The 24,072-nt window shown below is 40.5% G+C and overlaps 1 protein-coding gene across 2 annotated transcripts in view; it reads right to left on the minus strand.

Annotated features, from left to right (window-relative positions):
* Positions 1 to 24,072, minus strand: part of MYO9A (myosin IXA) — a 317,277-nt gene that overhangs the window by 162,614 nt on the left and 130,591 nt on the right. For both annotated transcript variants that reach the window (XM_019533260.1, XM_019533261.1), the window contains exons 8-9: positions 22,170 to 22,296; positions 3,008 to 3,097 (exon numbers count right to left, since the gene is read on the minus strand). In XM_019533260.1, the coding sequence (XP_019388805.1) occupies positions 3,008 to 3,097; positions 22,170 to 22,296 (217 nt within the window). The remainder of the gene's footprint in view (positions 1 to 3,007; positions 3,098 to 22,169; positions 22,297 to 24,072) is intronic.

The following is a 24,072-nucleotide window of genomic DNA, read 5'->3' on the forward strand; positions in this document are numbered from 1 at the left end:
CCTACAAAGGGAAGCTATGGGACCTGAACCTGTTCAGCCTCCACAAGAGAAGGTTGAGAGAGGGTCTGGTGGCCGTCTATAAACTGGCCAAGGGGGACCAGAAGAGGTGCTTGCTCCTACCCTGGGGGTCTTCAAAAGAGGGCTAGATAGACACCTAGCTGGGGTCGTTTGACCCCAGCATTCTTTCCTGCCATGGCAGAGGGTCGGACTTGATGATCTGCTCAGGTCCCTTCCCACCCTACCTGCTATGAAACTATGGTGGCAGCCTACAATTACGTGAAAGGGGTACATCAAGACCTGGGAGAACAGCTGTTCACCAGAGCTCCCAAAGGGATAACAAAGTCTAATGGCCATAAACTCTACGAAGACCAATTTAAACTAGACATAAGAAAAAAGTTTTTTATGGTGCGTATGTCCAGGGTCTGGAACAAACTCCCCCCAGAGTTGGTGCAAGCACCTACTCTGGACTCTTTCAAAACAACAGGTGGATACATTTCTTGCTGGGATCACTTGATCCAGCTGACTTCCCACCTATGGCAGGGGGGCTGGAGACCTGATGATCTCATGAGGTCCCTTCCAGCCCCTAATGTCAATGAAATCTATGAAAAGGGGTACTCAGTAAAGGGAGTGCAACTTTCCCAGAATTCTGTCTCTAAGCTTGCAAAAAAATCCTGTTCACAGAAGGGCTGTAGTTTTGGCTGTCAAAAGACTGAGCAGTACCTGGTTCCTGATAGTGTTCATCACTTAGTACAAAACCCTCTATGTAAAGGGTTCCCTTGCATGCAGTTAAAACTGTAAAGGAAGGTCACCGTCTAAATCCCAAGTGATTCTAGTTATGAACAGCAATGCCCACAAATGTGGCACTGGATATGCTGAGATCAGCCAAGGAAATCCTGACTTAAACCTACTACTAGTAGTTAAAAGGTAACAAACTACATATTCCTCCTCCATTCATACTTTCAGAATCAATATCTGGGAACTGGGGTGCTGGTAGCACATCCATACTGTGCTGTGACTGGTACCATGGGTGTGGCTCAGTGTTAGAATAAGGGTAGTTGGAGAAAGCTTTTTCATTAGCAATACTATATTGATGTTTCTGATACCAAAAACCTCTACCTCGTCACCAGCTCATACAGACAGGTTACTGGACAGCACTGGCACCAGGAATCTTTATGTGGATATACTGATATCAACAATTTCTGAGTTAGTGAGGAAGCTGGTCTTGAGGTAACCAGTCCCTGAATAAGTGTCAGACTGATTTTTTGGGGTCTTAAATTACCCTTTCTTGAAGCAATTCTAGGGGATTCATTGATTCTTGAGGATAAAGGTGGTAAAGGAAATAGATCTCTTCCCTTTAGAGGCTTGGTGTTACTTCTTCCTTCCTGCCCCTCATATTTTATCAGATAGGAATACATTAAATCTGTGAGCAGAGGAACCAGTTTGGAGGATGGGTTCTTCAGTCCCAGGCACCCAAAGCTTTAATAGGGATCCAGTATTTTCTAAAAAAGGGACATCTTCAGATGAGACTCCCTAGCTCTTTCGATTCTCTTCGAGAAATATTTACAAGTAGCATATCTGCTGTATGCCCTTAACTAAGGCTCAGTTAGCATCTGGTATCCACACTCTCAAGATGTGTTGTTACCTTACACAAAGGGCATTATTAATAAAAGTCCAAAATTTTATGTTCATTTATAACAACTGGCCCTGGTACTAGAGGAGTTGCAAAGGATTTCTTTTTCACAGAGGAGAGAGAGGGAGAAAGCACTTTAAGAACATCTAAAGTTAACCTGAATAATCGGCTGCTTTGCAAAGATTTCACACTGCAAATTCTGACTCATGGCCACAGACAATGAGAAGGAACTGAGGAACAACTAGCTGGTCCTATTCTTTATGGTTTTGGGTAGAAGATAGAAGGACACTGAGTGCAGGTAGAGCCCCAAGAGACACTGCTGAATAAAAAAAATCCAGGACTCACTTAAAAAAAAAGAGAGAGAGAGAGAAAAGCCTACCTATTTTTGTTCTCTGCTATGTTGTTTATTTCATGTTCTGGAAAGCACATTTAAAAAGAATAATTTATGCTAACACAGTAACCTGGCCTAGATTTTTATGCGCAAGTCCAAGGTTTGACTTGCTGCAGTGCCTTCCTCGTGGGTAATGGATAGCATCCACTACACTCAAAGTAATCTTCTGAGCAAATTTAAGGGCTTATCTACATGGAGGAAAGTTAAGGTAAACTAACTGAAGCTGTGAAGTTACCCACAGAATTAAAGAACACTAAAAAACCCTTGTGTGGATCTGCTCATTGAGAAAAAGGGTCCTTAATTCAATGTCACTTAATCTCTCTTGGATCCTCCTTTAACTTCAGTGCATGTGCACAAACATCACCCTTTTCCTTAATTCATCCTATCAGCCCAGGCTGAAAGCCTTTTGGGCAAAAAGGGATGCAACAGACTCATTTACTAATGCTTACTCCTAAGTGTTAAGGAGCCAGGATGCAAACTATCTACGCAAAATGAGACTCCTTTACGCAGGAGCATGCACAGCGCCCCCCCACACCACCTCCCTGCAAAAGCAAATCAGTGACTGGTGCACTTGCTAAGACTATCAACATTTTTTCAGCTGGGACTCCGGAGAGGGCTTCTTTGAGATGAACAAGGGCTACAATTTGAAGAGGGGCAATACAGACCACCACCTGAAAATGCTCTTACTACACACACAGCATTTATCATGTATCCAAAAAGCCATTAAAACAGTTATGCATCCCTACATAACCATTTGCAGTATCTGCTTTCCAAGAATGTAAACACTGCTAAAGCTGTGACAGGGTGAAGGAGCAGAGTCAATTGCCTCGAGACATTCTCCTCTACCAACCTTCCCTATATTTATTTATTTTTAAAGGTCTCGAAAAGTCAGTACTGACCAAAGCTGAGTGTACATTTCAAGCTCTCACACTAGAGCACTGAAAACCACATTAACATTCCTCCAGTTTAAAATAAACACTACGTACCTCTGCTAGTTTGTATGGTAAAATGAGCTTCTCCCCCACTGTCACTGTCTTTCTGGTAACCAGTGCTTCAAACAGCATCTCTTCTTTCACCTAATGTAAATAAAAATAGCAATGTTAATTAGAACAATGCTAAAAGCAGATGAAAAGGGCCACAAGGATTTGTCAGTCATTGAAAAGCTGCAAGAATGAACCAGATGTTAGGCAGCCAATATAAATTAGTATGTCAACCTGGCACTAGAAAAAAAGGCAGAGCTGCATGCTTAAAAGAGCTTGATTTTCTATATTCAGTTTCCAGGGTTTTGCAACTGGCCTCCTTTGTTAGCATTTGTAGCTTCGATGTTCTATTTTTATTTTTTTTTGCTTTGCTTGGTAAAAGAAAAAAAGCCCCATGAGACTTTCTAGTGTGATCAGGATGGGTTACATAATAATAATAATAATAATAATACGTGAACATATTGGCAAAAAGGTGCTATCACTTTAGAGAGAAGCATGCAAGTAAAACACACCAACTTCATAAGACTTTCACAGAAACAACAAAGCAGCAGAGAAAACGAGGGTTGGAAGGGACCTCCGGAGGTCACATCTAGTCCAACCCCCTGCTCAAAGCAGGACCAGCCCCAACTACATCATCCCCGCCAAGGCTTTGTCCAGCTGGGTCTTAAAACCTCCAAGGATGGATAATCTATCACTTCTCTGGGTTTACTACCCTCCTAGTGATAAGAATTTTCTAATATCTAACCTAAACTTTCCTTGCTGCAACTTGAGACCATTGCTCCTTGTTCCGTCACCTGCCACCACTGAGAACAGTCTACCTCAGGGGTTCCCAAACTGTGGATCACAACCCCAAATGGGGCCACAACATGAGCAGTTGGGGTTAGGAGATTCATATACCCACAGCAGGGCGCAGAGATGCAATGGGGCTGGACTAGTTCCAGGCACGAGCTACCTGGCACAGTGCAGTGGGCAGGACCCAGCGCAGGAGGGAGTGCTGCCTCATCGTGGCAGTGGCATGGAGTTGTGCCCCCACTGCTGCCAGGTGAGCAGGGAGTGCCTCAGCTTGGTGGCGTGGTGCTCCCTCCCACATCAGATCCTGCCTGCTGGGCCATGGAGCCCCAAGGGTGAGGGCAGCAGGCCAAGGAGCCCCACACCCGCAGCAAGGGGATGGGGGATGATATGGGAAGCAGCCCCAATGCTCCGCTCTGGCCGCGTTAGCTACCACTTCCTGTGAGCAGCAGCCAGGGCTTGGACGCTGCTGGGGGGGTGGAGAAGGGCAGGGGTCTGCAGGCCCCAACTCTGGGGCACCTGGGGCAAGTGGGAAGCTGCAGGTTGGGAGTGAGCAGCACCGGCAGAGCCAGGGGGGTGCGGGTTGGGATTGACAGGCACTGGCAGGCAGGACCAGGGGGTTGTGGGTCAAGAGTGAGGTGGTGGGGGGCTGCAGGTTGGGAGCTAGGGGCCATGTTTGGGAAAAGTTTGGGAAGCATGGGTCTAGCTCTATCCTCTTTCGAACCCCCCTTCAGGTATTTGAAGGTTGCTATGAAATCCCCTCAGTCTTCTCTTCTCCAGAGAAGACTGGAGGCTGAATACAGAGTGAAAACAAAAATGGACTTCTCTTCTACTCCACAGTTTTAAAAAGAAACCTGTCTGAACAGAGGCTTCTTTAGCAGAAAGAAAGAAGGCAGCAAAACAAAATATCTTTTTTAATGGTCAAAGGGCACCAGGTGCTTGTTCTTAAAAGGAACTTTTTTCTTGCCAGATGACATTCATTTTCCTAACCAGAATCATCAGAAGCTGGTTTGAGTAAAAACAAGATGCATAATACATGGGCACAACAGCAAATGGGTGAATGCTGCCAGAATATCTACCACCCTACGGAGGGATGCCAGAAGCCACATTCCCAGCAGTTTAACCTTGGCATCACTGTACTTACAGTATCATAGGAACTGTTAGTGAAAATATTCATCTTCCTTTTCTGTGGCATTGTTCTGACCCTATTACCATAATATTCCTTTCGCTGGTAAAATTAAAAGAAAATCTAATTATAGGCCTGAAAAATATTTAGTAAAATGTCATGGTCATAATCACATTCCAATGTCAAGTTAGAAACAGGGAATTTATCTAGATGAAATGATCCTTGAGAGCCTTTGACTATGGATTCATATTTACAGCTCAATATTTATATGAACTACCAAGAGCAAACGAATGATTGATCAGCAGGGCTTCCGCTGCTATGCTATCTGATCAACTAATCAGGTATACAATGTGTGCAGGAACTTTGCAAAACATATGGTATGGAAACCAAAGTCCCCAAATCCCAGATCTAGGAAGTTCTCAGTACAATCTGGAGGAACTTCGTGACCCTCGCATCATGTTTTGGGAGTGTCCCAACGTTTTGGCCCGTTTATGATTTTTGATAGACACTATAAAGAATTTGGTGCTTTAAATTTTGGGTGAGTTTTGAGATACTGGATTTGTTAAATCAATAATCAGTATTGTGATTGATGGGGCCAGCATTTACTCTGAGTAATTTGTCCGTTTGACTGTAGCCAAAGGCTAGAATTTCACTCTAATCAAGCTACAATATCCCCCCCATAAAAGAACAACGTGCATTTTAACAATGCATCAACTGAGTCACAGAAGTTTAGGGCGTCTATACATGTGCAGCAAGGCTGCTCTGATGCGCTATAATTAGAGCATATCAGAGCAGACTTGATTAATTGAGTCTGCTGGAGCATGGTAATTACCTCACTCCAACATCTTGCATATCAGCAGCCCTGCACTGAAAAATGGCAGTGGGGGCATTTAAAGCACCCCTGCTGCCATTTTTCACTGGGGGGACATTGATACACAAGATGATCTGGGAGCTTTCATTAGAGCAGCTCTTGGAACCACTCTAAAGCGCCCTTCCTCTTTGCCCCCACTCCCAGAGCACATATATAAATGTCCTTAGAGGCCTGTCTAAATCTCATATTGAATCAATGGAAAAGGAACCTAGAAGTCAGAACACATGAGTCAGAGTTAGGAATACAGATGCAATGCCTCTTCATCAGTCTTGCATGGTACAGTAATATTGGAACTGAGGTCTTTTTGACGGACTGAAGGTGGTAATTAAATTGTGTGAACATAGCAAACCATCTGCCCACCCAGCCTCAGTTTCTTCATTGGTTAAGAGAGGAGTAACATTTTCTTCACAAAAGACAGGTGAGAGTTAATGAGCCAATTCTTTGTATCTGTAAGAATATCCAAAATCTCTGCAGGAAACTCAAAGCAAATCCTAACAAATGGACCACATGCCTAAAAAGTAATCTGGCCTGCTCATGTAGCCTCTAAGCAGAAGTTCATTTTTACTAAGTAAATGATGACTCATGAGTGGTACAGTCTCTAATCAGTTTCCACAATCTTTCTGTGAATAGAAATGTAAGAGGAAAAGCCTCATCTCCCACCATGTTTTCCTTAAAGTTCAAATTCAGTGGCAAATTTGATACATGTATTTTAATTTGAGTTTGAAGGCCTAAAGGTAAAGAGCACCAGAGTTACTATTATTAAGACAAATGTTTGGTGAAAAACAACTTGCAATACCCTTCCTAATAAAAGCCACTAGAAAAACATGTTTAAAAATCATGTCCTCCAGAGCAAATGTGTTACAAAACTAATAAAGTGTGCCTTAGAAAGGTCACATGACCTTTCCCGGAAAGTTAGATTCATTCTCTTCATTTTCAGTTAAAGCTTTCAGCCCAAACCAATTTAGATTCACCAACTGTGCAGAGAAAGTCATGATAATCTTTCCCCCAACCCCCTAAGAGATAATTCTGCTCACTGAAGACGGACAAATTTCATTGATTTATTTTTTTTCCTCAGAAAATACTGTTTAAGCGCTAAAGATTTTTTACACTGGAGTCAAAAAAAGAGAGAGAGAGATTCAAGGGATGATACTAGCCACTGCTGTAGCAATATCCTGGTGACATATAGTTGTCTCTGAAAACAGCAAGCTATTTTCAGACTAGCTATATACAAACAAATTTCAACAGTTTGGCTTCGTATTTTAAGACGTTTGGCTTTACAGTCATACCTGGTTCATTTTAATATTCCCTGTAAGTATCATTTTGACTCTAAGCAAAAAAATGAACCAACTCTTTGGATCCCTGGACTTTCCCAAATTGTTCGCAGCTCAAAAGAAACTATGCACTAAGCACCGCATCTTCTGTTGTTTCATATATAATATGCACCACTTTGAACAGTAAAAACTATACTTTCAGTCTCAATTTGAAAAATGCAAATTAAGAGGAAACATGGAATTTTGAGCTGTATATTGACTGAGAGCTAGTTTCTTTTAAAACTGGGTATCCCTAATCTCTCAGTGGTAGTCACTAAAATATTTCCACTGTGGACATCAATAATCCTAGCCAATATATTAAAAATGTGGTCATCCCATTCTTTGTGAACCCAAGAAATTCCATTCATGGAAGCCAATGCAATAAAGGCACAGGTTCATATGCATAGTTTTGCTCTCTTTGCTGACACTGGGCTTCCACATGGTTTCATGTCTCGTGCTTAAAATGCCCACCACTGGCAAGAGCAACATTGGCCAACACTAATGTCGTGTGTTATCTATCCCCTTGCAATCAAATCAGCACTCTCTTGCTTTTTTCGTCTTCTGAAAAGAAAAAGATAGCTGGGAGGTGCATACAGATAACCAGCATGTGGTGCCTGAGTCACAAAAAGTCAAACATCAGCACCCTAGAATTAACCTCATTTATCCTCAGCAATCGCTACTGGTTTAATTTAATGGTTCTGTTTTTGTAACAAACAAACAAAACAGTATTCTGGTGACAGCAGATCTTCAATAGTGGTTTCCATTGCCCAAAACTAAGCAAAAAAAGTAGCTAGAGTTTAGTTTAGAGAGTATGGCTGGCCATTTTCTATGTAGGCTGGAAAGAATGGGAGCTTCTGAATCAACACTTAACAACTTTTTCATTTCCAAGTTCTGTGTAGTTCTGCTTCATTTCCAAGTTCCTGCCTCAGCAAAAGCAAAGCAAATATCCAGGGTCATTTGCTGACTCAATCCACAGCCAAAGGCAAAATTCATACATGTTTTCAACCATGCCCAACTGCAGAGCAGTCAACTGACCTCTAAGAATTGTGAGCAAACAGGCCAGGAACAAAAGTGAGCTTTAGGCGGTCTATTATCCCACATTAAAGAGCAAACATGTTGCAGTGGGAACAATGCTAGTCTCAGTTAACAAACAAGCAGCCAGTACTCTGACTTGCTGATTACCAAGGCAACGCACACTACAATACGAACAGCCATCCAGTAAACACATCCAGATCTGATATCCCAGCTATCCAGTCGAATCAGGCATACGTATATGCTAGGTAAATTTCAAATCTGACTACCCTCCAAGGCAGCCCCACAGCTGAAGAATGTCCTTTTAATATTAAAAATATACTTGTCAAAGGACTGGAAATAAAGCCCTAGAGAGCAATTCTCAAGTGATACTCATCCCATTGCCCCACAATTACTGCAGGGCTGCGTTTGGTCTGATAGATCTCAGAAATAATAAATCAAGCACTTGACTGTGACAGGACGAACACAGACAACATGTCTGGGTTTTTTGTTCTCTGGCAATAGTCATGAGATATTTGCCTTCTGATAGCAAAGGAAAATGTTAGAGGTCTCTGCTAAAGATGGACTCAGAAAATGAAGCTGCTGCTAAGGGCACTTATCATGTCTGTATTTATTTAAGATTTCCACAGAACATATCCTATGCACCATCTGGCATTCAATAATTCAAATACACAAGTACAGATTAAACAACAACCCGATCAACTGTCCATCTATGTAACCATCACCCTCTACTCTCAGACCTCCCAGTTCTCAGAAGCACAAGAGAGACAGGCTCCACACAGGCCAGCCCAAAACACAGCAAGAGTGTGTATATCGCAGTTGAAGACCCTCCAAAGAGAATGCCTAGCCAGGATCCCTTTTCTGTTTAAACCTGGGGCAGAGACAGGCCCCCATCTCGAGCACCAATTTGTAAGATCCTATTAAATCTGTGACTGAAGAGAGAAGTAGGGTGGCGTTTTAGCCCTAGCAGAACTACAGGAGAAAAGCCCCAAACTGTTAATGAGGAAAGATTATTGCTGGATAGAGTAATTCCACCATAAGCCCTATATAGTCATACCCCAAGACACACACGTACAGGACTCAGACGCACACGGAGGGAGTCTAAAGTGGCTTTAGCACCGCTCTGATCCTGATCCCTCTCCAAGCTTTCTACCGGAACACAGTCTTGCCCTGAATCTCCCCAGGACTATCTGTTTTAACCCTACCTCACTCATCTCCATAGCAAGAATCAGAATTGGGACTTAAAATAGCCAGAATAAAGCCACTCTCACCTGTCACCTCTAAAGCAACTTTCCCGCTACTCGGGACTTTCTATCAAAGCAGATAAAAGCAGTGTCTATATTACGAAAGCACCAAAAGACTCGCATCAGACATGGAATTAGTTGCACTGTATTGGATGCTGTATAAAGGAGGGGGACACTGTCTGTCGTGAAGAGTTTAGGATCTCAACAGAACATAGGTAAGGAAAGTGAATACAAGCAAACTGATGTACTGAAGTAGAGATCTAACTCTGGTGGTCATATGGGTTATTTGCCTTGTTTTATTTTTCAACTGAGATGAGAAGTAAGGAGCAAGAAAACATAATAAGGTACAAGAGAATCATCAGGGCTTGTGAGCTACCCAGCCATTATCAGCAGGCAGCTTTTTCTGGGGATTGTGTCAGAAATCAGTCTTAAGGAAAGACTGACGAGAGATACAATAGTGAATGATTTTTCAGGGAATTCTCCCATGTGTAAGTGGGCAGCATGAGAAAGCATGGGGGGTTTAAAAGAAGTAGTAAGCTGATGGCCGGTAAAGCTGAGAGAGAATTTAGGGTTGATTATACAATATGTTACTAGCTCTAGTATGTAGAGTGGGGATTAAGTTATGAAGGGCCTTAAAAGTGAAGACAAGAAAACTGTATTTGATGAGAAGATGAAGAGACAGTCAGGGAAGAAACAGGGTCAAAGGAAGTGGCCAAGATTATTTTGGGCATCAACATCGTGAATTAACTTAAGGAAAGTTACATTATATCAATCACAGCCAGAAGAAAGTAGGTTTCAGTACTCAAGCTATAAAATGATACGGGCTTGAATTAAACTTGTAGCTGCATGGACAGAAAAAAAAGCCAAAATTAGAGATGTTGTACAAAAAAAAAAAAGGCAAGATTTAAAAGTGACCCAAGTACATAGTTCAAGTAATAAGGCCTAGTCAGCAATGAAACCACCTCCCATGCAGATCAATGAAAACAGAGGTAATAACATGCTTTCTATAGGGGAAAAAAAATCTCAATTTAATATTGTGTGTGAACCCTGTCCAGCCACACAGTACAACAGTCTGTTACTGAATGATCTGAAGTAGCCCAACATTAACTCCTTTTATAACATCAGTGTAACTTAGTGACAAAAATGAGGCTCAATAAGGCAAAGTTCACAACTAAAAGAAATGGCGTATTTGTAGAAAGAAAGCAAGCTCTAACACAGAGATGACAAATGAATACACAGGACCAGTCCTAAGTCTACTAAATTATATTACCTCAATATAGAGCTTCAATACTAATCCTTTACATGCATCTTTTTAGCACCTTACCTATTCTATTGGCATTACCTTGGTATTATTCAAACTGAGCTTCAACCAGCTAGGCCTCCTCTGTGGGACTGTTTCTTATTTATCTATCAAGTACCTTGCTCTGAAGGTTACATAAAGACAAAAAACAATACGGCAACAACAAGAGACATTTAAAATTGAAACAGGAATTGAGGTGTACAGTTTAAAAATGATCAATAATTTATTTCCAAATAAGAACGCCCAGTCATCTCCACAAATAATGGAAACATTCTTCATAAAATATGGAAAGGGCTGAACTGAAATGAGGAAGAAAAAAAAAAATCACTATACCTAGTGGTGTAACTAATCCCAATGGGAAACTCAGTTAATACTTCTATTCTGAACAACAGCTGCAGAGAAAGACTTTTCACAGTCGGCCACATCACTACACATTTAATTCAAGACTTTGTTCACATATGCAGCTTTCTTCAAAAGGACAAAGGAATAATCTCCAATGATAAATCTGTCACAAATGCCCAGAAATGGGGCTCATTCCTATTCTCTAGTTTAGCCTAAATTTTTAGTTACGACAATCTCAGAAAGTTTTCGAGTTACAAAACATAGCAAACTGGCTGTAAAGTCATGACCAGTGATCTAAATTATTGCTGACTTGGAATGATGGGAACTTGCCTCAAAAGTGGTGAGGATGTGTTCCCAACTATTACAGGTAGCTATTAATTAGTATTTGCTATACTTAGGTAGGAACATGAAAGAGTAAAAAGGGGGCAAAAAAACCTGAAACAAAAAAACCTTCAAAACCACAATATAAAACATCAAAGCTCTGCAAGACCTTATGAAGGCTCAATCCATTACTAAACTAGTAAGAAAGCTGTAACACACTTTTGCCATTTATCTAGCATAAAAGGCATCCGAAATGCTCAGGTGACGAACTTTGACAAAAGCAACAAAGTGAAATCTGCTACAGCTATTATGCAGTGGAAGGCAATGCAAAATGTAGAAGCAGTAAGGGAGACAGAGTAAGAACAGCTCTGAACAACATCAGAAAACCAGCTTTATTTGTTGCGCTTGCTTCACTAACCGGAGGTAGATTAACAAGTCTAACAAGGCTGAAGGCATGAATGGGGACAGAACCTGTTTCTTTAGTTCATGTATCACATGCCACTCTCCTACACCGGGCTTCATGCCTTTTTCCTAATTAACAAGGAAGCCTTAAATTCTTTAGGTAAATAAACAAACAAGCAAACCCGGAAAGCTTATAAGACTTCGTGTTTTATTTATGGGGGACAATCCACAAGGAGAATGAAATAACTGTTTTATAAAGCGGATGTAGATTTAAGAGTTCACTGACTGCCATAGATAAGTTAAATTGAAGTGGCAGCTTGACTGGATCCTTAAAAACCAGTGAAGAATGACAAGGCAACTCCTCCATCGCTATAAATGTCAACAGAACTAGACGAGGGAGGTGGCAGCGTGCAGACAGCCAGAAGGTTATGCAGACTCCCACAAAGGCTGGTCAGGTGCCAAGACAGGCTAAGCTTACTTCTCCACTAATGCTGGGCTACAATTATGTTATAGCAGCTAAAGAAAAATGAACTATTTCTGACATGAGAGCTAGGAAACGCAGCTCTTTGCCTCTTTCTGGCCCACCTCATTTTTGAGAGCTAGACTACACTTTTTTACTAACTCATCCAATAACTGACTGGTATAAAACTAAAAGGCTCCTATCAGACATTCATAGATTTCACAGATTTTAGGATCAGAAGGGACCTATTAGATTTGCACAATGAGGACTGAGAAATTTTATCCTGGACCCCTAAAGTTGTGCACCTTGCCATGACAGATGTTCAGGAGCATCTTGGTACAATTTATTACCCAATTAACACAATCATGAATAAATGTAATGTCTGCCAGAAACTGAAGATAGCAATGAGGTCTATCTCCTGCTTCCTAAAATCAAATGGATGGCCACGCTAACTCTGAGATGATGACATACCTACAGCCCTTTGCCCTTCAAAATTATTTCTGGTTAATGAAGCAACTTCTCAACTGCTATTTGGCAGATTTTTGTGGTGGGAGCCAATTCTCCCTCCACCTACAATAAGAACCTATACTATAGGCAGTGTACAATGGGCTCTTAAGCTGATATATTTTGTACAACCTGAATACAACCTGTATTCAGTCAGTTAATAGAGCATGTAGGCACGTCTCCTCATGGCATGTGTGTATTGAAAAAACAAACTGCAAGCACAGAAGAACATTTTATTTTTTTTATTTACCTATTACAAGGTAAATTATGGTGTAACCTCTCCCTAACACGAAAGACAAGCTGGAAAGTTCTAGCTCCTGGTAAATGCAATTTGCAGGCACCATCGAGAAAGTAAGCCCAAAAAGAGTACAGAATACTGTTTATCATAATGGATAATCAGAAAGAGATCTGAAAGAGCACAACCATTTATTTAGGCATTAGGAAAGGTATTTAAAATGGTAATTTCAGAGAAACTTTCACCCAAAGTTCAAAGGAAGTTTAGAATTTTAGGATTCAGGTGCAGACCTTACAAAAGACAGGTAAGTACAATCAGCTTTGTTTTGGGTTTTTTTGTTTATTTGGGTTTTTTTTCTTTTTATAAATGAGGAAATGGTCCTGGAGAAAAAAAACAGACTTGATCATTTGCTGTCAAAAGATTTCAGTTGCAAGTTCAGATTAACTCAAATATATTTAAAAACCTAAATTACGCATACAAATAAAAACAGCTATATTCATTCCCTACTTCAGAGACCGTCTTGATTGGCATTACATAGGAGTGATGGAAACAGGTGCATACCAGTGAGCCCACATGTGGGTGCTTACAGGCTTTTCGCCATAAAAAAAAAAAAAAATCCTTCCAACTTCTGCATGAAACCTGTTGGCACAAAAATGCTCCCTCCTCCTGTAACACCTTCACTATTTTTACAGAATTCCATGTCTGGTCAATTCATCTGGCAACACTGACATCATCCTCCAGCACTGTCTTTCAGTGAAGTTTAAACAAAGGCCAAGAAAAATCTGCCAAACCCTCACATAATCCATATAGTATGTCTATTACTGAAAAAAAGTAATTAAGGTCTTGCTGTAAATGAAACTATAATCCACAGAGTCTGGCCAAAATCCTATGCAGCCGTTTGCTTTTCCAACAAATGCTCAGTCTGAATGTTTTAAGAAATCAAAAATGCACTGTACGTTGGAAGGCATTTCACTACCTAAGAACAATGGGGTCCATTTTAGTACTTTATCATCTTTTGCATTCCTTCACAACTGCCAATACTAGCTTTACTTTTCAGGGGCATAGATAACTTTCTTACATGGGAAAGGGGTCTGACAGTATTAAAAAAGGAATAAAAAATAAGAGCATCTGAACGTTGACATTACACTAGCTGACTGTTGCAACAGAGACCGTCTCTGGTAAGTCATGGTATGTTCTCCTCAGGCCAAGAGTAGTTTTCTAATGGTCTTAGCCATTCAATCCCTCTCTTTCCCCCAGGATACCAACTTGGCCTTGGTAGCCGAGGCCAGACTGAAAGCATCCTCTCTAGGGCAGGCACTATCTGTTTTCTACTCTGGATGGATAAGCAAGGTCTCTTTCTCTAGCAAGGTGCATTTGCTTGTGCCAAAGTAAGGCTCACCTGCCTATGTCTCCTTTACTCCTACTAAAACCAAGGTATCCTCATTTTCTTGTAAGAAATACTAATCCGCCCTCTCTCTGCATGAGGACCTCTGGTCCCTCTGTCTAAGGAGACCTGAGTTGGGCCCAGTCAGTTGTCATTCCCTTGGGGCTGACTCTGAGCCTCCCAGCTGGCTCCTTTCTTCTTCCCGCCCTTCTTCCCACACACTTTCATGCAAGAGACCAGGGAGCCCATGATTCTTTGATTTCCTTTGCAGCCACTGACTCCAAAGCAATCATATTTGAAGGCCAAAGGCCTTACAGCTGTCATATATGTGAAGTCTCTCCCCCAGCAGGGCTTCAGAGTAAGAGGAACCCAAAAGGTTATAAGCAAAATGAGAACAATTGTTTTCTAGTCAAATCAACAGATCGTGCATGGGCTGTTTCCTTTCTTAATTCTGCCACATTTGAGACTCTTCTACAAAGAACATAGTGACTATATAAAAATCAATAAGCTGATGTGTGTGCCAGAGGATATTGTTTTTAAGTCTACAACTGTACATGGTCCTACAGTAGCAACTAAGTAAAATATGAAAATAATGCATACACCTGCATATGAATAATAGTATAGTTGTAGGCTTTTCAGTGACAAAATTTAAGTGAGAGAAACCCAAGGAATTAATATACATGCATACGCATATTAAACATATGTGTATATATGGTACTTGAATAAAATCACTTAAACATAGCTGACTAAAAGGAAACTACAGGTTTCCCTTGCCTTACGCAGGTTCTCTACGTGCGAATACGCTCGTATGCGATGACCCTTTTTATACCAAAAATTTGTTATATGCAAGGTCAATTCACTCTTATGCAACCGATGTGGCGGAAGTCCGTAGTCAGCTGCTTTGTGCGGTGCACTGGGGGAGTGACGCGCACCAAACTATAGCCTCCCATGTGGATCTGTGCTCATCACTTGTTGTCTGTGACATGTTGCTATAGTTGCCATCCCCACATTAACCACGGCCCTGTGCTTGTGTGAATTGTCACAGTGGTGGAAACGGGTCAGGGGGTCAGTACAGTCGAGGTCTTGGAACGTATCCCTATTTGTTACATCGTAAAGTGGGTTCCCTTTATGCGAATTTGAGTTATGCACTTTTTTCTAGGAACGCATCTACAGCATAAAACCAGGGAAACCTGTACGCTTCAAACAAGTGGACTGACTTTTGCTGGCTGTGGTACTGTGCTTTCTCCACAACTGCCCGCAGTGGGAAACAAATGACAGTTGGCCATCCTTACTGCTAATCCTGGTTTGATGACTTTCAGTAACTCCATTATTCTATAACTAGTGACAGCATACTCTTTTGACTGTTGCACAGCTTTTATGTACAACTACATTAGACTCGATGCAAATGAAGCTTTCACACCATCTGGATTCTCTAACTGAAAAAAGGTTTGAGACAAACTAGAGACGCCAAGCTTCCTTGCAGAATCACAAAGCAGCTGATAGTCTTCAAAAGCCAATGAATATTGCTGACACAAAATTTTCATTACTATCAGAATGAAAGAAAAAAGAACAGACCAAGGAAAATAACCAAGCAGCCTGGGTTATCTTGTGCAAAAACTTATGTGAAGAGATTGGCTGCCACTTCATTGAACTGCTTTGTATACAATGAGAGCTATGGTCCTGATATTTCGAAGTGGCCAAAAAAGGATCAGGACAAGTTTATAAATCCAGATTTTCAATATGAGATCATGGAAATCATTTCTCTAAATGAGATGCTATATTTCAGGACATAAAACATGTTCTTTGCATCATCAACTACACATATTCTCTATCCAACAAGATGGCTATGGTACAGAAGCATTGGTTTCAATATTCAAGAACTGCTTTGTGAAATGCATAAACTTGCAAAGTTGCAAAGAATGCATCAAAGAAACCTGAAATGAGACCCTAAGAAGTTGGGGGGAAAAAGCCTTTCACTTTCTTTGGTTCCCAGGTTTAAGGTTGTTTGTTTGTTTTTGGGTTTTTTTTGGGAGGGGGGTAACAATTTCCACAAAACTCAGCAAGGGTTGGACTTTTCACCAATAGAAGGGTAATCTCTTAAGAAAATGACAGTTGATTTATTTTCAGCCCATCTGATGAGATAAAAGCCGATAAAAGCCCAAACTGATTGTAGGAGCAAAAAAGCTGAAAACTGAGGAGATTCCCAATGCCAGAACCTCCCAAAAACAGTCCCTGAGTAAATGGAAATAGGGACAAGTGACCCCAGATAGTCAAGTTCAAAGATACATATAACTACATCTAATTTTTTAAAAAATGCAATATCCAGTATCCAGCAGTGTTTTCAAAATCTAAGGTTCTCATAACACAAAAGAACTGAAAATGCAAGAAAGACCATGTTTTACATCTATGGTTATGATTTCCATTATGATCAACTAATTCTTCAGCTTCAGCTGTTTTAAACTTGCAGAAAGATAACTGGAATCAGCTCAGACATGAGTTTGACAAGCCAAGCTGAATATCGTAAGTGTTCTGAAACAGCAAGTTTGATAATATGTATTCTGATTGTACCAGCAATCAGTGCTATAAGTAAGCATATTTTCTGTGCTCTACACTGCATTAAAACATGGCTTCAATTCACAATAGGACAATCATAGCTCAACTGATGGAGGATTTTACATGTATACAAGAACAGAACTGATGACTTACAGCTTACAGATGTTGCAGAAGAAATCAGGGGCAAAGATCACTGTTTGAAACTTTTGCAGATTTGCAGTTTTAAAAAGTGTTGCTTTAATTGAGAGCACTTTTGTACAGTGATTAAAATCTGTCCGTATTTCGGAAAAGATCAAGGAGTTCCACCCCAACATTACTTTTATTTATTAGTGTAACCCCTAATTTTGAAAGGGGGGGGAAACCCCTGTTCTATGCTCATGTTTTACAGCAACTTCCCCGAAATGCAGTACAATTTAGTCACTGCCCCCCAAGCGGGAAGAGCCAAAAAAACCTCCACACAAAATATCAGAAAGTAAGTGCACGGTCATAACAGGACATTTAAAACTGTAAGATTTAAAACTTAGTAACTCTGTTCATATGAAACCTTTTTGAAGTACCATATAAAAATACTACACATTTGCCATACTGTGGATGCAATATATAGCTATGGTCATCAGGGGAAATACACATTAAGTTACCCTTAATGAACTGTCTTTGCTTTTCTATTGATTTTTTTAAACAGTTGACTAAATTGAGTTAACTGGATCTATTTTAATTAAATATAGAAAGAAGCAGATACTGATACTAAGGCTGTGCAAAGCTTTGGTCCCTGATTCGATTCAGCAGAGATTCGGCCAAATTTGGTATCCAAATCAAATCAGAGGACCCTTTAATCTCTCCGAATTGATTTGGAACGATTCAGACAGAGAGAGAGCTTTAAATGTTTTTTCTACATATCTCTATGGTAGCAGGGGCTCGTCGGTGCTGTGATGCTGGGGTGCATGGAGGGTCCTGCAGAAGCATGGGGGGCTCCCAGTGTGCTTGGCAGCAGACCCAGACATGGACCTGAAGTGCTTCCACTCCACTTCATATGCTCGGTGGGGAACCCGGGAGGCCCCCTCCGCACTCCTGCGGGATGTTCCATGAACCCCAGCATCACAGTGATCATGACTCATGCCTGCTACTTCAAGGTATGTAGAAAGAACTTTTAAAGCTGTGCCTGTGTCTGAATCGCTGATTCTCTGAATCACCACTGAATCTTCAGATTTGGATTGGGCTGAATCGAATCAGGGACAGTGATCTGAATCAACAAATCAAATCACTGTCCCCGATTCAGGCCGAATCCAAATTGAATAGGGCTCGCTTTGCACAATCCTAACTGATACAATTTGCTATTGTACATTTAAACAATATCCCAGCTATGCTGAGTGTAATCAACTTCATGGACTCCTAAATAAGAACAGTATGTTCTGTAGAGTATTACACTGGTAAGTTGAACAGGGAAAGGGAGTTTGCCAGCTAAGGGCATCTTGCAGTGCTATTTCCAAGTTTATTTGAAGTCAAACAATGCCTCACCTCCATGACAGCACTGGAAAAAATCTATTAGATCTACCAGATTTCCCCAGTTTTGCCCCTACTCCTCCACAATGGGTTGCTTCATCTTTTTACAGAACAAAAAGAGGGCTACACATTCAAATGAAGTGGAAGGAATTTGGAAGGAGGGACACCTGGCCAATGAAAAGGGATAGCTTAAAACGCCAACATTAAAATTAATTATTAAGAATTTTCCATGGACTAGTTTCTCTGGTTTGAAGGAAAAAAGTGCAGAACATCACCACAAGCATCAGAAGACTACTGGGAAAAAATATCCTTTCCCTCTGTGCTCTCATATCTTAGAAATGAGCTAATAGGAGTTAGAATTCCCAAAAGTAGGTGTTGCTAAGCTTTGGCTACTCCAGTGTAACACAATTCTTCCAGAATCTTGCAGAAAAGTTTCCATGTGGAATCATTCAGAAAATGGGTCCCCAGAAAATACATAGCTAGCTCCATGCTATCTCTTATGCTGAATTCATGAGAGAGAGAGAAATACACAATGCCTTTTCATTATATTTTTAATTTGGCACACTGTGAACCTTTTTATAACACTGTGCAGTGATTAAAGGTGTGCACATCCCATTCCATACGTAGACTACCTAGCTTTCCTCATAGGCTCTTAACATGCATACATAAAACATTTTATATATATACACATAGGACAGAAGATGCATGAGATTTTCCTTTCTTTAAGGATGCATACTCGGGGACCTCAACAGGGTAATAGTACCTCTTTCAGCCTCTTTCATTCCTGAATTTAAAAAAGCGTGCCATTTTATTAATTAAATTTAAAAAAATAGAAATCTTTACTATGCTCTTGACAGGACAAAAACATGAATGTTATCTCAGAGATGCATTCCTCTTAGCGATATATATGTTATAAATGATATGAATGCAAGTCCCAATATGTATAGAGTGTAATACAGAATGTGCAGTGGGGCTCTTTTAAAATGCTGGGGAAATGCTCATTATATTATGGAGACTACTCCGTAGTGTAGATTGCAACCAGGTTCCCATTATAAGGCCAATTTTAACATTCTCTTAGATAAGGAAAAGGATATGATTCAAATTTTCTGCAACTGCCCTTAGGTTGCAACAGAGTCTTCTTTCTACATTTAAAGTCATTTCATAACATTATTTTATATTACAACTGGCTAACAACAGTCGCTATAAATTAAAAGAAAACAAAAACTTGAAGAATCTTTCCAGTTAGTGCTGTGTCCCATAAGTGCATTAAGTTGTATACATTCCTTTCTACCATCTGCAGGGTCCTAGATACATTGCGTATGCCTGGCTTAAACTGTAATTTTAATATGGCTTTTGTTTCCATTTTTAAAGGAATTTTTAGAAAAAATATTGTAATATTTTAAAAAGTAACAGGAAAATGTAAAAAACATTTTTTTGAAGTCTGCATGTGGTAAGGAAAGATCAGCTACATAAGATACTCTCAGTCACCTATGTAAATCATGACACTGCATGTGGCAGAAATATTTTCTCTCTATCCCATTATGCCAGTCTACTATCTATATAACAGATGACACAACTACTTCAGAAGTTTTTGGAATCACTATTGACACTTTCTGGACACTTCAAACTCCATTTTCTATTCCAGAGCATGCAAGTAATATATTAACATATAGTTTGATAAATGGGATACTTGTGGGATTTATTTGTGGTGAGATTCAGATAAAGGGGAATGTGATCTACATCTGGAAACTATAATCTGTGATTTATACTGGGAGAGTGAATATGGATGTTCTAGCTTAATTCTAGTCCAGATAAGGAGAATGGGCATGAAAACTAGCCTTTTTCTCCTGTATTAGATGTATTTGAATGGCAGGTAGAAAATAGCATTGTTTGTGGAAATGGTGCAGTACTTTACGGCTGTAACTATTATATTCAACTGCAACAGGCAGCTATCAATCTCCTTGTATTGATCTGCTGTTTAATCTTTCATTGTTAGCTGAAATAATTCGAAAGAGTCATCACAAGACAACTCTGGATATTGATGCCTCAGACTTACTAGACAGTGGTATACCCGTATGCTGTTCTTATTCCCTTAGCTGATTATCTCTCTTCTTTTATATATGAAGTTCAAGAGGGAGATTCTTCAAAGACAATGAGAGGAACCGAGTACCTAATTTCCAACAGCAACCGGGTATTTAACTCCCCACGGTGCCTTTGAAAAATCTCTCCCTGCAGACCCAACCCAATTAGATCTATCATATACTTTTGATCACAGGATACTGAATTACCTATGCACCCCTGTAAACTGCCTTCCAATGGCATTTCACTTGGAGAGAGCCCGATGTGCATTACCCGGTAGGTGTTCCCTGCTTTAATGGCATTTCCTCATGAGATGCTGTATTGTGTCACCGTTCTGGATCAATAGCATGTTAAAACGCTAGTCCAGAGATACAGGTTGGAGAACCTTAAGTATATTGAAGATGGCCAGCTTTCTAGATTATTCAGTCCAAACACTTGAGTGTCTTAATTACTATTTGGGGGAGAACAGGATATGGAAGCCTCACTTGGTTGAGGCTCAACAAAGACAAGATTGAAGTGATGATGTTAGCTTAGGGGAACAGCTAGAGGATAAAGACAACGGCTGCATAACTCACTTAAAATCTGTCACTTAAGTGTGCACTTTAGGATTTGTTAAACACCCCAGCTGCTTTTAGATCATTAAGAACAGAAACAAATCCAGGCAAGCTTTTTTGCCATCTGGCAATGTTAGAATGCAATGTTAGAAGACTGCAATGTTAAGCATCCTATTGGCAGCAGTGCTTATGAATACTTTGCACCTTATATAGATATTTTTCATCACAAGATCCCAAAACAATTTATTATCATCATATACACTGTTTGCAAATCAGGACGACTAAACCACACATGTTTTACACCAGGAGCAGGCAAAGTCCAGCATGCAGGCCAGATAAGGCCAGCAGTGGACTCCATTTCCAAGCAGCCCCTGCCCACACCGCTGCAGTCAGTTTTCATGGAGACCCCAGCAGTAACAGGCCTCTGAGAGTCATAGCATTGGAGAACAGCCCTAGCAGCACTGGCAGGACACGTGGCTGGGCAGGGAGCTGCTCTGCGGCCAGGACACTTTAGCAGTGACAGCATGGTCTGGACTTGCAGCAGAGCTGCAATCTGCTGCCCACACACCCTGGGCAGGGATGTGCAGCCAGCGGACCATGGCTCTGCCCCGGCTCTGGACCACCGCAAGATCCCAGCCCCAGCCCTGGAGCAGCATGCCCTGCCAGTGCTGCTGGGGCTGGTCTCCATGGAAACCGGCTGCAGCAACATAGGCAGGGGCTGTTGGGAAATGGAGTCCAACCACTAGCCAGATCCACCATATTGCCCACCCCTAGTTTATATCCTACATTTCAAAAAGTATTTACTCAAAATGAATATCCAGGTTGAATGGAGGCTTCTCTCCCCTATTGCTATTTTGCTATTCCTTTAATGTTATTGATAAGAAGAGCATCTCTGAGGTCTTTTCAGGGTATCTAAATCCAGGAAACACGTTACACAGAAACAAACGTACAGACATCAAAAGAATGAAAAGAAATAACTTGATTTACGAAGTACAACAGCCCTTCACTGACAATGAAAGCAGCTAGAATTGCCAGTACTAAATGTTAGCCCAATATGGAGGCGCCACATCTCTGCCATTTGAAACAAGTAGTATTCAAAACTAAAAATTCACCGTGAAAGAGGAATGAAATGAACAGTGTGAAAAGAAAAGTGACGGCTTACCTCCAGTAGCTCTGAGACAACAGGTAGAACTTCAGGATTACAAATGTCTATAGAATCATCCCGATACGTTTTCTTCTTGTAACAAATATTACCCAGGTGTAGTATTGCAGATAAGAGAGAGAAAATTCTGGAAAAAAAGAATTAAAATACGTTTGTGGTGTTGTTCTTCCCCCATAATGCTAAAAAAGAAATAAAATCTGTTCTCATGGAACAAAGACTAGTGTTAACAACCTTGCAATGGCATTTGTTGGCAAAATTCTAGTGTAGTGAGACCTAAAAGAAAAACTGCCAAAACACTGCCATAAAACACTCCTCAAAATGTATTCCCATTAAAAAATTATCTAAAAATAGAGGCAGTGTTAAGCATCCTTCTGTCTGTAATACTTATGTATGGTTTGCTATGTCTGTTTAAATTCTAGTCCAGCATTTTATTACTTCTCATGACTAGATCTCAAAGCAATTAAATTACCATCATGTGCCCTGTTTACAAATCAGGAGGACTGAGCCAGACAATTTCTGCTAGCATTTCTAAAAGTGTCTACTCAAAATAAATATCAATGTTGAGTCATCTAAGGCCCAGTTTTCACTGAAGACTTAAAAATGGCTTTCCCAATAATATGGCTTACATTTTTTTTTTAAATTATTCTTAAGCCACTTAAGTAATGGCACCCCTGAGCAAGAGAGGCCAGCTCAACCAAATCCCAGCCTCCAGTTCAATTCACTACACCAATGGTTCCATGACATGCCTTCATGTTACAACAGGGAGGGAGACGGGAAAGGGACAAAACAGGTCTGGCAACCCACTTCTTAGAGAGAAACAGAAGGACATTAGACCTGATTCCATATGCAAAAGCACCGGTGCTCTATTTATACTTTGCATATTGAGATGGAAAAATTATTTCTTTTAAAATGGAACTTCATTCTGAAAAATGACTGAAATAATTTTAAAATGACCTTCTCCCTCCCTCCCTCCCTCCCTCCCCCAATACACTGTTACCCCTATGTCTGTCTTTTTTGACCATCTAGTAGTGGCTAACTTCCATGCCCTGTTTTTCACTCCTACTAGCTGTGCATATTTTCCATACATAATAGAATGGAATTTAATTCTACTTTTGTGCATCAGTAAAAATGGTCAACACATTCCCATTACAAGGTAACTACTGCTAAAAGTGTGCAACCCCAATGAGGGCTGTGACCCTGTGTAAACATCAGAGAGCAAAACTTGGGTTTATAAATCCATTCCTGCTGAATTCAATATTAAGGCTATTATAATCAGTTGGTTTAATTTTCTCCACCAGAAAGGCTATAGCTTCTCACTGAGTCATTTCTGTAGAGGCTATAAATTTGGGTTCAGTTTTAAATAGGCTCACAGTCCCACATCCTGTAAAGCTAATCTACAGTTTGTTTCTGCATAAATGACACGGAACAACTGAATTAAAATCCTCATTATTTGAATAACTCCAGTGAACAAAACAAATGAGAATGTTCTGTATAAACAGCCTTCCCTACATATTAATGGCTACTTAACCAATCTGTGTATTAATGACAAACTTCCCTAGAAATACTTTTCTATTTTTAACTTCTATCCCATTGATAAAAAGATATTGAACAGCATTGGGCCAAAATTATATCCTCGCTGGACTCACTAGGAACATCCCTTTTTGATTATGATTGTTCATTAACTGCTTTGAGATCTACCAGGTAATGTGTAACCCATTTAATGTGCCATGCTAAATATTGTATGAGGTTAATTTCTGTTGGAGATGTAACACAATGAAGAAAAAACCCAGATTGGCTTTCAACTACCTAGTTGGATTTGTGGCGATAGTAGCTACTGAACAAATCTTTTCAGGTTTATAATTGGATACATCCGACATGGAACTCAGGGCAGACAACACGGCTT

The sequence above is a fragment of the Crocodylus porosus genome, unplaced genomic scaffold, assembly GCF_001723895.1.
Source record: "Crocodylus porosus isolate Cpor-Errol unplaced genomic scaffold, CroPor_comp1, whole genome shotgun sequence".
NCBI classification, from domain to species: Eukaryota; Metazoa; Chordata; order Crocodylia; family Crocodylidae; genus Crocodylus; species Crocodylus porosus.